The 13,755-nt window shown below is 30.8% G+C and overlaps 1 protein-coding gene across 10 annotated transcripts in view; it reads left to right on the forward strand.

Moving 5' to 3' along the window:
* The window catches only part of LOC127730431 (A-kinase anchor protein 9-like), a 163,007-nt gene that overhangs the window by 55,805 nt on the left and 93,447 nt on the right, over positions 1-13,755 (forward strand). The window contains exon 1 of one of the 10 annotated variants that reach the window (XM_052238848.1): positions 1,857-2,201. The exons of the other annotated variants lie outside the window; for them this stretch is intronic. Coding sequence (XP_052094808.1) covers positions 2,142-2,201 — 60 coding nt within the window. The 5' untranslated portion in view covers positions 1,857-2,141. Of the gene's footprint in view, positions 1-1,856; positions 2,202-13,755 lie in introns of those variants that run through there. 10 annotated transcript variants of the gene reach the window in all.

Consider the following 13,755-nt stretch of genomic DNA (forward strand, 5'->3'; position numbering starts at 1 on the left):
TTGCATTATGCCATCAAGATTACTTTAGGTTAGACATATCTTTGTGTCAGTATTTTTATGCCTCACCTACAATAGTAGTAGGGGCATTATGTTTTCTGGTCTCTGCGTCCATTCGTTCGTCCGTCTGTTCATCCGTCCGTCTGTCCGTCCCGCTTCAGGTTAAAGTTTTTGGTCAAGGTAGTTTTTGATGAAGTTGAAGTCCAATCAACTTGAAACTTAGTACACATGTTCCCTTTGATATGATCTTTCTAATTTTAATGCCAAATTATAGTTTTGACCCCAGTTTCACGGTCCACTGAACACAGAAAATAATAGTGCAAGTGCGCCATCCGTGTACTATGGACACATTCTTGTTTTGTTATACAATGTAATTTGATTTGTATCCTTGAGTTGTTGTCTAATAAGTAATTGATGTAAATACCCAGCAACATCTTCTCCTTTTAATCATATAAATTGCAAGCTACATGAATGCACCTTTGTTTAATCAGGTTAGGTTGGAAATAGGCAAGCCTTACTCACATTTTGCAAGGAGTCGCAAAAGAGTTACTGTATTTTTAGTTTGAATTGCAATTTCTTGTGTGCTGTATATGTGACATTTAGCATTTACATATTTAGATTTTTTTTCAACATAAAAATCCACATGCTGTCTGAAATTATGAGAAATAGTAGTCAATATTGTACACCAATGAAAGATGTCATTTATAGACTTATTGAGCCTCTTGTTTTGTGGTAACCATTATTGGGTAATATTAGGAATACAAATGTTAAAAGATTATGTACAATTGCCTTGTAGGTTAGTTCTATACTTCTTAAAATGGTATACACTTTAATGTTGAGTTGGTGTAATTGATTAAAAATAATCTTTTGGGATTAATTAAATTCCTGCATTACTAACTAAAAAGATTTTAGACTAGATTATAATTTAAACAACAGTGAAACCTTATGGATGGATTGTTGTATATACATATCAATTTTTCCTGAAAGTATTGTAGATTTTTTTCAGAAATGCACAAAATACTTTCAAATGTCATTTCTATATCATGCTTATTAAATATGTCTGTATTTGTGTGTGTGTGTGTGTGGGGGGGGGGGGGGGCACCTCTAAAAAAGCTTTTTCCCCTCAATTGATAATTTCTTTAGGAATGATGTGAACTTTTTTTACTTTTGCTCATCTTTTGAAAAAAGTAACGTCCTGAACATACATGAAATATTTGCCACTGGACATAACACAGGCACACAATCATCAATCATCAAAAAAGCATTCATTCAAAAAAGTCAACTCTATAGAAATTAATAGACTTCCAATCTTATTTCACCATTCAGCTTCAAATTTTAGAACTTTGGCAACATATATTAACTTATTTCACCCTAGTAGATGTTGAATTGAAAGATCTTTGAAAAAATATGACAAAGATATTAAAAAAAAACAAGATTTGACATAATTTATATTTTTGATCTATCTATTCCTATATGAACCACCAAAGCATTCAGAATTCTTAATATATAGATCAATGAAGAAGATTTTCCTGTACTAATTGTCTGATTCAGCATGACAAGTTTACCTGTTCACTTACCTGTAAATTATTGATTTTACTGTAAACAAACTAATGAGAAATAAACTATAGTCATTTATGGAGGGAATCAGTTCCTGTCAACACATGCTTGCCATGTATCAAAAATCATTGCTTCTTTATACTTTTTTATTGCTGTCCCTTTAAATTCAGATCCTTTCAGAGATGTATTGTCTTGAAAAGGATTTTGTAAAATTTCTGGCCTTTTAATTTTGCTTTTTCGCTTGATTGACATATTTAGTATAACGATAGGGTTAACAATGTGACAATACCTTATAATTGGTTTTGGTGTTTACATATATAAATATGATATAGGTATTCCTTTAACCATGTGTATTGTCCCATAGTAGAGTTAAATAGTGTCAGATGTCAATGAGACCAGAGATTCCAAAAATGGTCTTCACAATTACTTCTGTATAACTTCACAATTGAAATTTTTCGGATTTTTTTCGCAAATTAAAATTTTTATTGGGAATAGACATTTGTGAGAGTCAATATGGACAGGTGCAGATAGGAAGGAAAATGAAATAAGTGGATAAAAATAGGAATGGTAATATTCTGGTCTGTAAAATGGAGGATAATGGAGAGGAGAATGTTTACACTGGTATCCATGGTGATCTTAAGGAACAGGTAAGACCAGAAAGAACACCTGAATTATTAATCTTATTAGCAGTAAATCAGCAGATACACTGCAAATAGCATATTCTTGGGTATTGTGAATTATGTATTGGTCAATAAGTGTATAAAAGTATCGCTGTACTGTTATTGTAAAAGTAAAGAGATTGTTTAAGGGGGATTCCAGAGTTTACTGATAAGGCTGCATTCCAGCAAGGAGTTAAATGGAGGTGTATAGAATTTTAACATTGAACTGACAAACAGGACATGCTCTGCACTTGAAACGAAAATAACTAGCTACAAAATATAGTTCAAATAATGGTGTCAGACTTTATCTATAATTGCACTTTTATCATTTTATAAATGCATACATGTAGGTGTATGTTTTATGATAAGGACCATAAATCTTAAATCTACTTATGGGTTAATATTAAAACAAACAATATAGTTGTAGAAGTGAAGTGTGTCCCTTCCTCTTCTGTGAATGGTATATAGTAGGTAGATATGAAATGTAGACAAACGGACAGAATCAAGATAATTTCACCATAATGTTTGTTTGATTTTATGAATTTTGAATTTAGATATCTACCCAGTATTGAAAGGGTTTTGAGCCTAGGATAGAATGTTATGTTTTATAGTTCTTGTAAATATATTATGTGATTAGCTGTACATACCCAATGTCTTATGAGTAAGCAGTATTTTGGACAATGGTGTATATAAATAAACTCATCATAGATACCAGGATTAAATTTTATATTTACACCAGACGCGCGTTTTGTCTACAAAAGACTCCTCAGTAACGCTCGAATCCAAAAAAGTTAAAGGCCAAATAAAGTACGAAGTTGAAGAGCATTGAGGACCAAAATTCCTAAAAGTTTTGCCTTAAAAAATATTTTTCTGTCACCTGCAATGCAATGTTATTGATTTATGTTAAAATTGTTAAAGTCTATTGAAGCATTTTTCTTGGGGTCCGTATACAGTTTGGAACTAAATATTGAAAACTTAAAAAGATATACTGTTAAGTGATTAATTTTTCACATTTTTTTTGCCTCTCACTTATACCTGTCTTAAAGATCAAAGTTACTCTAGGATATATTTTAGCAAATTATTCCTCATTGCATTTAATAAGTGAATATAAATCTGTCACAGAAATCTCCTACTTTACTGTAAAGATAGAAATACAATCCAAGCGCTTGCCTGTGAAAGTTGTTGTAGATTTTTTATATGAAATAATTGAAATTTAACAAGATATTAATATCCCGGGTGATGCTGTTAGAAACTTTTAGAATGAATGAAGTGCATTTAGCACCTTAATAATAGTAGTCACTTTAAATAGATAAATTCTTAGTAATGAGTTTATGCCAAAAGAGGGATGGGATTAATATTAAATTCTATTGATCTTACTTACATCTTATGTTTCAATTTATCTGAATGTGATTTCACATTTATTTTCATTCATAATGAAATATGTTAATACCTCATTGAGAAAACTGTGAATAGAGTAGTATTAACTTCTTTTATTAACAGTAGAGGGTAAACAAATTTTGGATAAAATTTGTTAAAGGGGCATTAGCTGTCAAATTCATCTTCACAGAGTTAACCTAAATTCTCATTCTGATTTTAAAATAACATACTAAAACGTAAATCCAAGCTTTTTGTGCCTATTAGACTAGACATATTAGACTAGATGCCATCTAATTATCCATAGAGATGGCCTCCCAATACTGCTGAGGATCATTTTAATATAAATACACAGACAAACGTGCAGTTGTAAAATGATGATTTTTCTAGGTCTATTTGATTTCATGTTTAAGGTCAAAAATATAGGTAAATCATCGTTTTACTTGAATAAGGGCTGGGGGAGTCAACGAAATGAATATTCCTGGTGTGTCCCTTGTTTCCCTTTATGATGTTTACATTCTTTCTTTTTAATAAATAAACATGCTTAAGACATACAAAACCCATCTCGACTAAAGGTTAAATAAAAGGTTGCATGAATAGTATTCCAATGAGTTGAATTATTGACTTGCAAGCCAATAATACATATCAGCAAAGTTTTTTTTAGCTTATTTGGACGAATTTGAGCCCAACTAAAACAATTTCTATATTCTGATTTTATTAATGTTTGAAACTAAAAAAATCATATTTTAATTTTTTTGTCTAATTCGAGCTTATTCTCTTAGAATTTGACAGTAAGAAAATGTGTTAATCTCCTTGTGGATTTAATTTTAGTAAAAATGGTAGATATTAGGGGGATTCTAGTAATGATTAAAATCCTTCAAATCAACAGAACATTCATCCCTAAGGAATGATATAGTCTTTTAAGGGATGAGTTAATGTTTTTTTCAGTGTCCTTTTATTTGAACTGTTAGATTTTGCATTTAGGTTTGCATCTTAAGATCTACACAACTATAAAAATGAGTGAAATCAAATTTTGTCAGTGGAATTTTCATGGTAAACAGTAGCAAAGAAGGACCATATATAAATTTACTACTGTCAACACTAGTTAAGATTTGTATATAAAACAATGTGTCACCTAAAACCAACAAAATGAAAAGTACTTTCTCTGTAACTTCTCATTTAAAGCTATCAGTGAACACCTTAATTATTAAAACAAAAGTGCTCATTAAATTATACTTTTGCATCCAAAGTGTGGAATCTTGACTTCCTATGGATTCATTTATTTTTGTTGGGTACCATTGTTCATGGGTTGAGGAACAATTGTGATTTCGTAGTTATTTGATTTTGTGGTGCATACAAGCGTTAAGACAATTTATACTTCGTTGCACATGTAAATTCACGGTTTGCCTAACCACGAAATAATGAAAACTGGAATAAAAAATATACCCCACGAATAATAATGAATCCACAGTAATACAGCCCTGTTAATATTGAATACTACCGGTAATCATTGAAAACTTTGGTTATTGATCTTGCTGTAATAAGATAATTTACAGTTCATCAGATAAATTGATCAGCATGTTGATTGAGTGATAATGATTCTTACATTGGAAAGTACTAATGTTTTCAGCACTTTTTTGTTTCACAAAACTGTTGTTTTTACCATTATCAGGTTATTGATTTGATGTTTCATACTAAGTTAGTGACAATTTAAAAGACTGGAGATGTCATGTTCATAATCATAAAGCTGCTCATTATTTTGTTTTTTCTGATTAAAAGAAGAGCATTTTATAAACTGAATAGAAAAAAAAAGAACCACCATTTTATAAGTTAAACTTCTTCTCTAAAATATTCCTTTAAGACAATGTTCATATTCCAAATAAAAAAAAAAGTGTATGTCCCTGTGACGTAAGACATTTTGCCTTAGTGCATCTTTGTTCTCTATCGCCCTGAACATGCATGAGATATTTGCCACTGGACCTTAACAAACTGACAATTAACCACTTTCATGCAGTATTGTGGTATTGACCTCATTGTCTTGTTCCAGTAGTTTTGTCAGGTATTTAGGAATGTTCTTCATCAAAACTATGCCTCGCAGGTGAACAATATTTGAGAGGTAATGTTAAGGAATGACAGTACTGTATTTGAAGAATGATTTTTTTTTGTGTACCTTTAAGTACTTGTGTATGACAGGTCTACACTATTTGACTTGTGGATTTGTTTTAAGGACGTTTTTATGCCCCACCTAGGGGCATTATGTTTTTCGGTCTGTACGTCCGTTCGTTCCTCTGTCCGTTTGTTCTTTTGTCTGTCTGTTTGTCTGTCTGTCCCACTTCAGGTTAAAGTTTTTGGTTAAAGTAGTTTTTGATGAAGTTGAAGGCCAATCAACTTGAAACTTAGTACACATGTTCCCTATGATATGATCTTTCTAGTTTCAATGCCAAATTAGAGTTTTTACCCCAATTTCATGGTCCACTGAACATAGAAAATGATAGTGTGAGTGTGGCATCCGTGTACTATGGACACATTCTTGTTTCCTCTTGATATAATTTTCACATTGGAGTGATCCGTCCTCAGTAACTATGTGACTAGGCAAGCGATTAATATTTAATATGTGGATTTACTTTAAGTGGTACTTGTCTTTATAAAATAATCTTGCCCTCATATTCATACTCCAGTGGAATACTGGTGTCAACAATCCATTTACATTGGAAGCTTCCCAGTGTGATGATAAGAAAATCTGTGTCTTTAGTTTAGACATGTTTTCTGAGGAGTAATTTAACTCTTGCTTTTTGTTTCACCTTGACAGAGTCGAAAAGTGAGACTTAGGTATGCTGTTTCTGGAGGTGGCAGCGTCAACAATAATTGGACTGCAAAAATAATATGAAATAAATAAAAAAATATTTAAAATTTGTCCTATAAGAAACTTCCCTCTCAAAAGTTTTCTTCTGGTTCTCTGGCTTTACCCAACCCTCATTCAACAGTAACCTTGCACTAATTATACCCCCGCTTTAAAAAAGTGGGGGTATACTGTTTTACCTCTGTCTGTCCTTCCGTCGGTCCATCCGTCAGTCAGTCCGTCCCATGAATATTTTCAGGAACTACTTGACAAGGATTTCTGAAATTTTGTTTCAGGGTTTATATAAGTAAGTTACACCGTTTGATGCGTTTTCAGATTCATCACTCAACAACTTCCTGTTTACCGAACACTTGTATTATTTTACACATGATAGCCAAGTTGAAAATTTTTGTCACTTTTTTCTCAGGAACTACTTGACAAGGATTTCTGAAATTTAGTTTCAGGGTTTATATAAGTTAGTTACACCGCGTGATGCGCTTTCAGATTCATCACTCAACTACTTCCTGTTTACCCAACACTTGTATTATTTTACACATGATAGCCAAGTTGAAAATTTTCGTCACATTTTTCTCAGGAACTACTTGACAAGGATTTCTGAAATTTGGTTTCAGGGTTTATATAAGTAAGTTACACCGTGTGATGCGTTTTCAGATTCATCACTAAACAACTTCCTGTTTACTGAAATATTTTAGCGGGGTATCATAAGTGAGCAGTAGCTCACAGTTTTACTTGTTGCCTCAGATCCTCCTATTATTTATCTCAGAAAGCTAAATTATGTTAATAATTTTTCAAACAATTAATCAAAATAATTGAAAATTGAAGTATGAAATCAATGTTAAGATTTGAATTTGAATCATCATATTTCTGGATATATTTTTTATAGGATAATATCATGTTACTAAAATAAACTTATGAGTAAAGCCCATTCCAACTGATGTTTACTGTTTGTTCTTATGTTGTGTTACTACACCACTCTTCCAAGTTAGTGGAGGTTTGATTGCTCTCAAAGATGTTTAAACCCTTTCTGTTTCTTTATTTGTGCGCCAAACTTGAAACATGTAATACCATTCTTTGGTTGGTGTCTACCATATTTATTTTTTGTTTATTGTTGTATAAATCAGGCAGTTGATTTTCTCATTTGAATTGTTTCATATTTGTTTTACAAGGGCTTTTATATTTTACTACATGATTGTGTTTCCCTCATTGTTGAAGGCTGTAATGTGACCTGCATGTGATTATTCACATCTTTTGCAAAGCCATGTCTTAATGCCAATAAAACATTGGGAACACATGTTTGACGTCACAAGTGATTTTTTTTTAAATTTCTTAATCAATTACAAATCTATTATTTCTAATAATCAATTTTGACTTTTTATCTTTTTATCTGACTGGCCAACACCATTTTTACAGTTACCGTAGTTCAAAGAAGTTATTTTAGTTGAACTTCTTGACTGAAAAAGCTATGAAAATTGATGTAGTGCTATAAAATTTTGATTCAATTGAACATTAAACTTTCTATTTTACTTGTGTCAACAAGTTCAATATGTATTTAAAAATATTTTATGCAAATAATTATGCAAAATTGTATATTTGAGCTTATTAAAAGTCCAAAGTTTATTAAATTTATAAAGGCATGCTTCATTTAAAAGCTTTTACAAAAAATCCTTCATTATTTTGAATTTGAACAATAAAAAGATTTTAATTTATCTTTGTATATTATAATCTGAATTCATGAAACAGGTTTAAGTGTCATTTGTAAAACATCAATAGTAAAAATATTAAATAGATATTCAGTGGAAATAAGATGAACCTCTTTGGATTATGCATTAGTAAATGTTCTTTTATATTCTAATAATTTTAATAATCTTAAAGAATTCATAAATAAGATTTCTGCGACACTTTTCACAAAAAATCTTAGGTTAAATTTGATCGTATTAGTTATACTGAAATGTGTATGACTTACAAGTATGTTTACCCTTAAGATTTTTTTGTGAAAAGAGCCGCTGGATTGTTGGATGCTTGATGTCTAATGACAAATGTTTTACTAATATATACAGAACAAAATAGGAAAAGGAAGAAGTTAAAGGGAATCTATTTATGCTGGTCACTAAGTGGCTGAGCCATGTGTTTTTTGGGCCTTATAAGACCTAAAAATGAAATATTACCATGTCATGAATGTTCACCAACATTAATTGACATTTCAAGGTCCATGACATATTTTTTTTAATGATAAAAAATTAGCTTTGCACTATATTTGTGAATGAAAAATATGGCACACATGAAAACGATGTAAATAAAATTAAAAAAAAATGGAAGGAGACAAGCGCTGTATTGGTGAATTAGATAGAATAACATTTATAAATGGATCAAACTATATGTATTTAGTAAAAAACCAACTCAGAAGAGTTTATGGAAGCAAAATTTTTAGCTATTGGAGCAACAATTTAATTGTGTTATTTGTTCTTATGGAATATAATTTTAATGTTAAGAGGTGCAGAAATGTTCATTGTTTAAATATGGCATGCTTTTTGGTCCTTATCAAATTGAAATAGTTAAATCAGATAAATTGTGTATTATCACATAATTGTAGGAGACCATACTATCAGCTTATAAATCAAATATGTATAAAGTTGTGGAATTTTAAACATAGTTGTAATTATTTGGAAGGGGTGTACATAGTATTTATAGTACTACCATTGATTATATTCAATCTGGGTATAAAATCTATCCAAATTCTACTATATTGGAAAATGGCCCACTCTAGAAACCATTGATTAATATTGAAATGGTCAATTAATCCTTGTTAGTGATCCTGTCAACCTAATTGGAAAAAGACCTAGGCATTAAACATGAACTGAATTACTTGATTGAAGCATCAAAAGACCTCTGGAAATGCTAAATATTTATTGAATTTTAACAAGATAATCTTATTAAAACATAAGTTGTTAACTTGTATAAAACCTTATCTATACTATTAAATGAGAAGACCTCATTTTGTGTGTCGCTTCTCTTCCTTCCACAATAAATTAATCATCATGCTTCTGTGTCCTAGAGGTGCCATGCATAGTCGCGTTTGTCATCCTCGCTTATGAATATTCCGTTTGGGTTATTTGGGGAGGAAAACAAAAATAAAGGCGTCTGGATATTGTTTCCGTCATCTGACGGACTTTTAAGTCATGTTTAGGACTGTTAAACACATAATTTTTATAGGTACTTGGGGACAGGACAATTATTTTCTCGTTTTTCTGTATACTATGAACATACATATACTTTTGCTATTTACTATTAATTCCAAGTTTACTATCCACGGCGGTCACTGATATATTTAATATATCAGTGACTGCCGTGGATCTATGTAATATACAAGTGACTGCCGTGGATAGTAAACTTGGAATTGATAGTAATTAGCAAATACACTTTTATTAGTAATAATATATGTATGTTTATAGCATGCAGAAAAACGCGAAAATAATTGAAATTAATAACAAACAAAAAAGAATGGCTTTTGAAAAAGGGTAAAAAAAAATGTCCGCAAGTACCTATGACTTTTGATACCTTTCCTGAAATTCTCCAGTCATAAAATCTAAATTCATTCTACAACAGTTTACATACTTTCAACCACGCTCTAAATGCCCACGATTGCGCAGGTGTGTTCTAGTATGAATAAAAAGAAAAGTGGAGCCAAACATGTAAATGAGACAACAACCCAAGAACATGATAAAATCACAGTAAAAAGTACTTGATGGTTTTACTGTTTGTATCTGTATATCTCCTTATTTTTATTTGTTCTTGCCAATACTTATTTACATACTGGATATGACATCAAACTTCATCAGTTTTATAAATGACGATTTAGAGCTTGATAAGAACAAATTAAATACAGATTTATATTGCTTAATAAATGGCATGTTATACATACTGCTTATATACTGGAATACATGATAAGTAAAAATGAAATACATGTACTGACCATGTGAGTTTGTTAATGAAAATAGGAATTTTTTTACGAATAGTATGACAGGTTGTGGGTATAAATTTAATTAACACTTGATTTTTTATGAGTTGTTTGATGTGTAGATAAATCTGACAATTAGACCAGGTCTTCATTAAATATTAACCCTACTACACCTTGGTGTATTGAAAACTCAGGCAAATATGTTCACTTCTTGATTTGTTAAACCATAGATTCCTCTTTCAGTCGGTGATCTTTTGTTTATAGTTTCATTTTGCTTAGTTCTTTGTTCCTGTTTTTTTTGGGATGCTTAGCTTAATTTTGTAGTTTCAACTTATTTTCTCTGCATATGCATAGTGCTTTTTAGGATAGACTAAATTCTAAGCATAGAAAACATACAGTACTTGTTTCATAACATTAAATCGATAAAACTAGTACTTATTTTGAAATGAAGAGTCAGACACTGGACAATACTTACCTGGTACTGGAATTAATGTTAAAGAATAAGCAATGTGTCATGTAAATTGTGTAGGAATGGCTTCTAAGCTTAGACATTAATGTGTTTTAAACCTTTTCCCATCAACTGATGAGGATATTTAATGTCAAACTGAGAAGCATTATACCAGTATGTTCAGGATAGATTCTATGCAGTTAGTAGGTGTAGAGAGTCAGGATGGATTAGTTCTCAGTTGGCTCCCTAATGGACTACAACTTCAGATGATAAATACTAAGGTAAAAATTAATATTACAAAAGAGAGCAGGGAGAAGGTCAGATATAAAGATGGTTATCTTTAGTTGTCATAATAGTTTGTTTTTGTTACTTGAAGAATTTTGCTTTGATGGCAAATCTTTGATTGTTTCTATGAAATTTACCCACATTTTGTTTTACATTTCCCAAGTTAGAGCTTGATATATAATGTTTAGACAAGAAACCTGTATATTGTCGAAAAACCGTATGCTGACCTCTAGATTTCCCTTGCTTTTTGCTATATGTTTTCTCTTGAATTGTTATATAGTTTATCTTGTCTTGGCCTTATAAAGCTGACTATAGGACTAGGGGTTTGCTCTTTGTTAAAGGCTACTGTTAGCTATAGTTGCTTTCATCCATGTCAATTAATCTCTGGCGGATAGTTGTCTCATTGGCAATCATACCAAATTTTTATACCAATGTCTCATTTTATTCATCTCAATCCACTACAGATACGTTTAGATAGGGCAGGGTAAGACTTCCTTTTGAACCCCCATTTGTGTATGTATATGCTTATTACGTCAACAGAGGGTGGATCAGAACTCTTTCAGATTTTGGGATCACATTTGTTTGTCCCTAAATGTTTTTCATGTGGAAACCTGACTGATTAGAAAATCGCTTTTACTAAAATAGCCTACCATGGGCCTTTGGTGATCAAAAATGTTTCTGTGATATATTTGTTACTGACAAAAAGGGGGAGTGTGGTAATTGTTTTGTAAAATTTTATTTTTTATAAGTCCAGCTACACTAAGTGATATATCTATTATGTGATCTATTTTGCATTGAATAAGTACAGCAAATAAATTTAGATTGATCTTATTTTCACAGACTTTTTCTACCAAATTCATACTTGCTTTATCTTGCATTTTACAAAGTTTAAAAAGATTATCAGGCTTTTATTTTTATAACTTGGTTGAATGATCTTCATGAATCAAATTAACTTTTATAGTACTTAAAGAGAAAAATTACTAGCATTGAATTTCTAACAATTTTGGTTTCATATCGGTACCAAGATCATTTACCATTTAAAATGTCTTTAAATCACGCTTTCATTATACCTGTTTATCTCTTAAAGAAGTGTCATTGGATAGGGCTATTGATAGTTCCTGATTAATTTGTTAATTAAAAAATATTGAACTACTTGTTTAAGTCCTTACGCATTATTAAGTATCATAAAATATCGAAGATGACATTAAGAAGACATATTATGCTCAATTCTATAAACTCAATAGTTCATGGAAAAATGAAGGACTTGAGACAATGTCATATAGATGGTATCTGTTAGCATTTTCTGTTTTAAAACAAAGTTAGATTGTTGTCTGTCTAATCTCATCTGTAGTGGAAAATATTTCATGCCTATTGAAGACAAATCTCTAAATTGAAATGATTTTTTTGTATATATATAAAACTGTATGTGGAAAACACACAGCCAGTTGATTTGTTATCTTCAATTAACAATGCCCTTTTCAGCATCTGGGCATGCAAATTTCTGAACAATTGTAATGTCAAATAAGCTAACTTGGTCAACTGTCTAATACTAGCTTTATCTGCAACACGGTTTACATTATTTGACTTTAAATAACATGTGACCTAGAAAATCCTTATAAACAAAACAAAAAACAAGACTTGTCAGATATGGTTCAGTCAAGTTGTTCCAAGATAGAATTTGGGCTTAGTAAACTAAATTAACCAATCAATTAAAGGCTACGAGTCATATGACTTGTTTAGATTTTTTTTCTTTTTGAACAGTTAAAAACTAGTTACATTTGGTACTACTGAATATGAGACACACAGGTTTCATATGAGGCAATTCCTCATGAGTGTTTGCTAATTAATCAACTCTCAATAATGGACAAAGTTGTCTCATTGGCAATCACATCTTCTTATTTTTATAGACATTAAACCTTATTGGAATACAAAAAAATAATACAAACTATAAAAAGTTAAAAAATTGAGTTTTGTTAAATTATCTTCACTAGCTAGTCCAGGATTATTATGTGTTTTTTTTTACTTATTGACATCTTCAGTGCCAAAATTGATCTCTTTCCCTTGAAAAAAAAACCCCTGATCATATGTTTGAATGATTAAACTTTCATAAGACTTCGTAATTAATATTGATTAACACCAACAATCATCTTCTCACAAGTCTGTAACATCAACAAGACTGGACATGGCTTATGTGGAATTTGCAATATTAAAGAATAATTTGAGTTATTGCCCTTTGTATTTATTTTCCTTACACAGTCAGTATTCATACATATTTAATGATTTACGTAAGAAATTAAAAAAAAAAATCCAAATTTCAGATTTGCCCAAAGTTTTTTTAGTTTTTGTGGAATTGATTTGAAAAAAAACTGCTAACAAATAACTTTTGAACATTTTTTTTGGTGTAATGTAACATGTATATGAATTCTTATGCCCACTGACCTTAATGACTTCAAAATTCATAATGCATGCAAGTTATAGCATATATCCAAAAGCCAAAAAGATTTATAAGATCTGTTTTATAAATTCAGAGGGCATATTTTTAAGTTTGAAGGGAGCTTCAGTACATCAGGTCACATAAATAGTCTTGCCAGAATACAGTCACTATAGTAGAATATGAAGC

Source organism: Mytilus californianus, unplaced genomic scaffold (genome assembly GCF_021869535.1).
Source record: "Mytilus californianus isolate M0D057914Y unplaced genomic scaffold, xbMytCali1.0.p SCAF_2, whole genome shotgun sequence".
Taxonomy (NCBI): domain Eukaryota; kingdom Metazoa; phylum Mollusca; class Bivalvia; order Mytilida; family Mytilidae; genus Mytilus; species Mytilus californianus.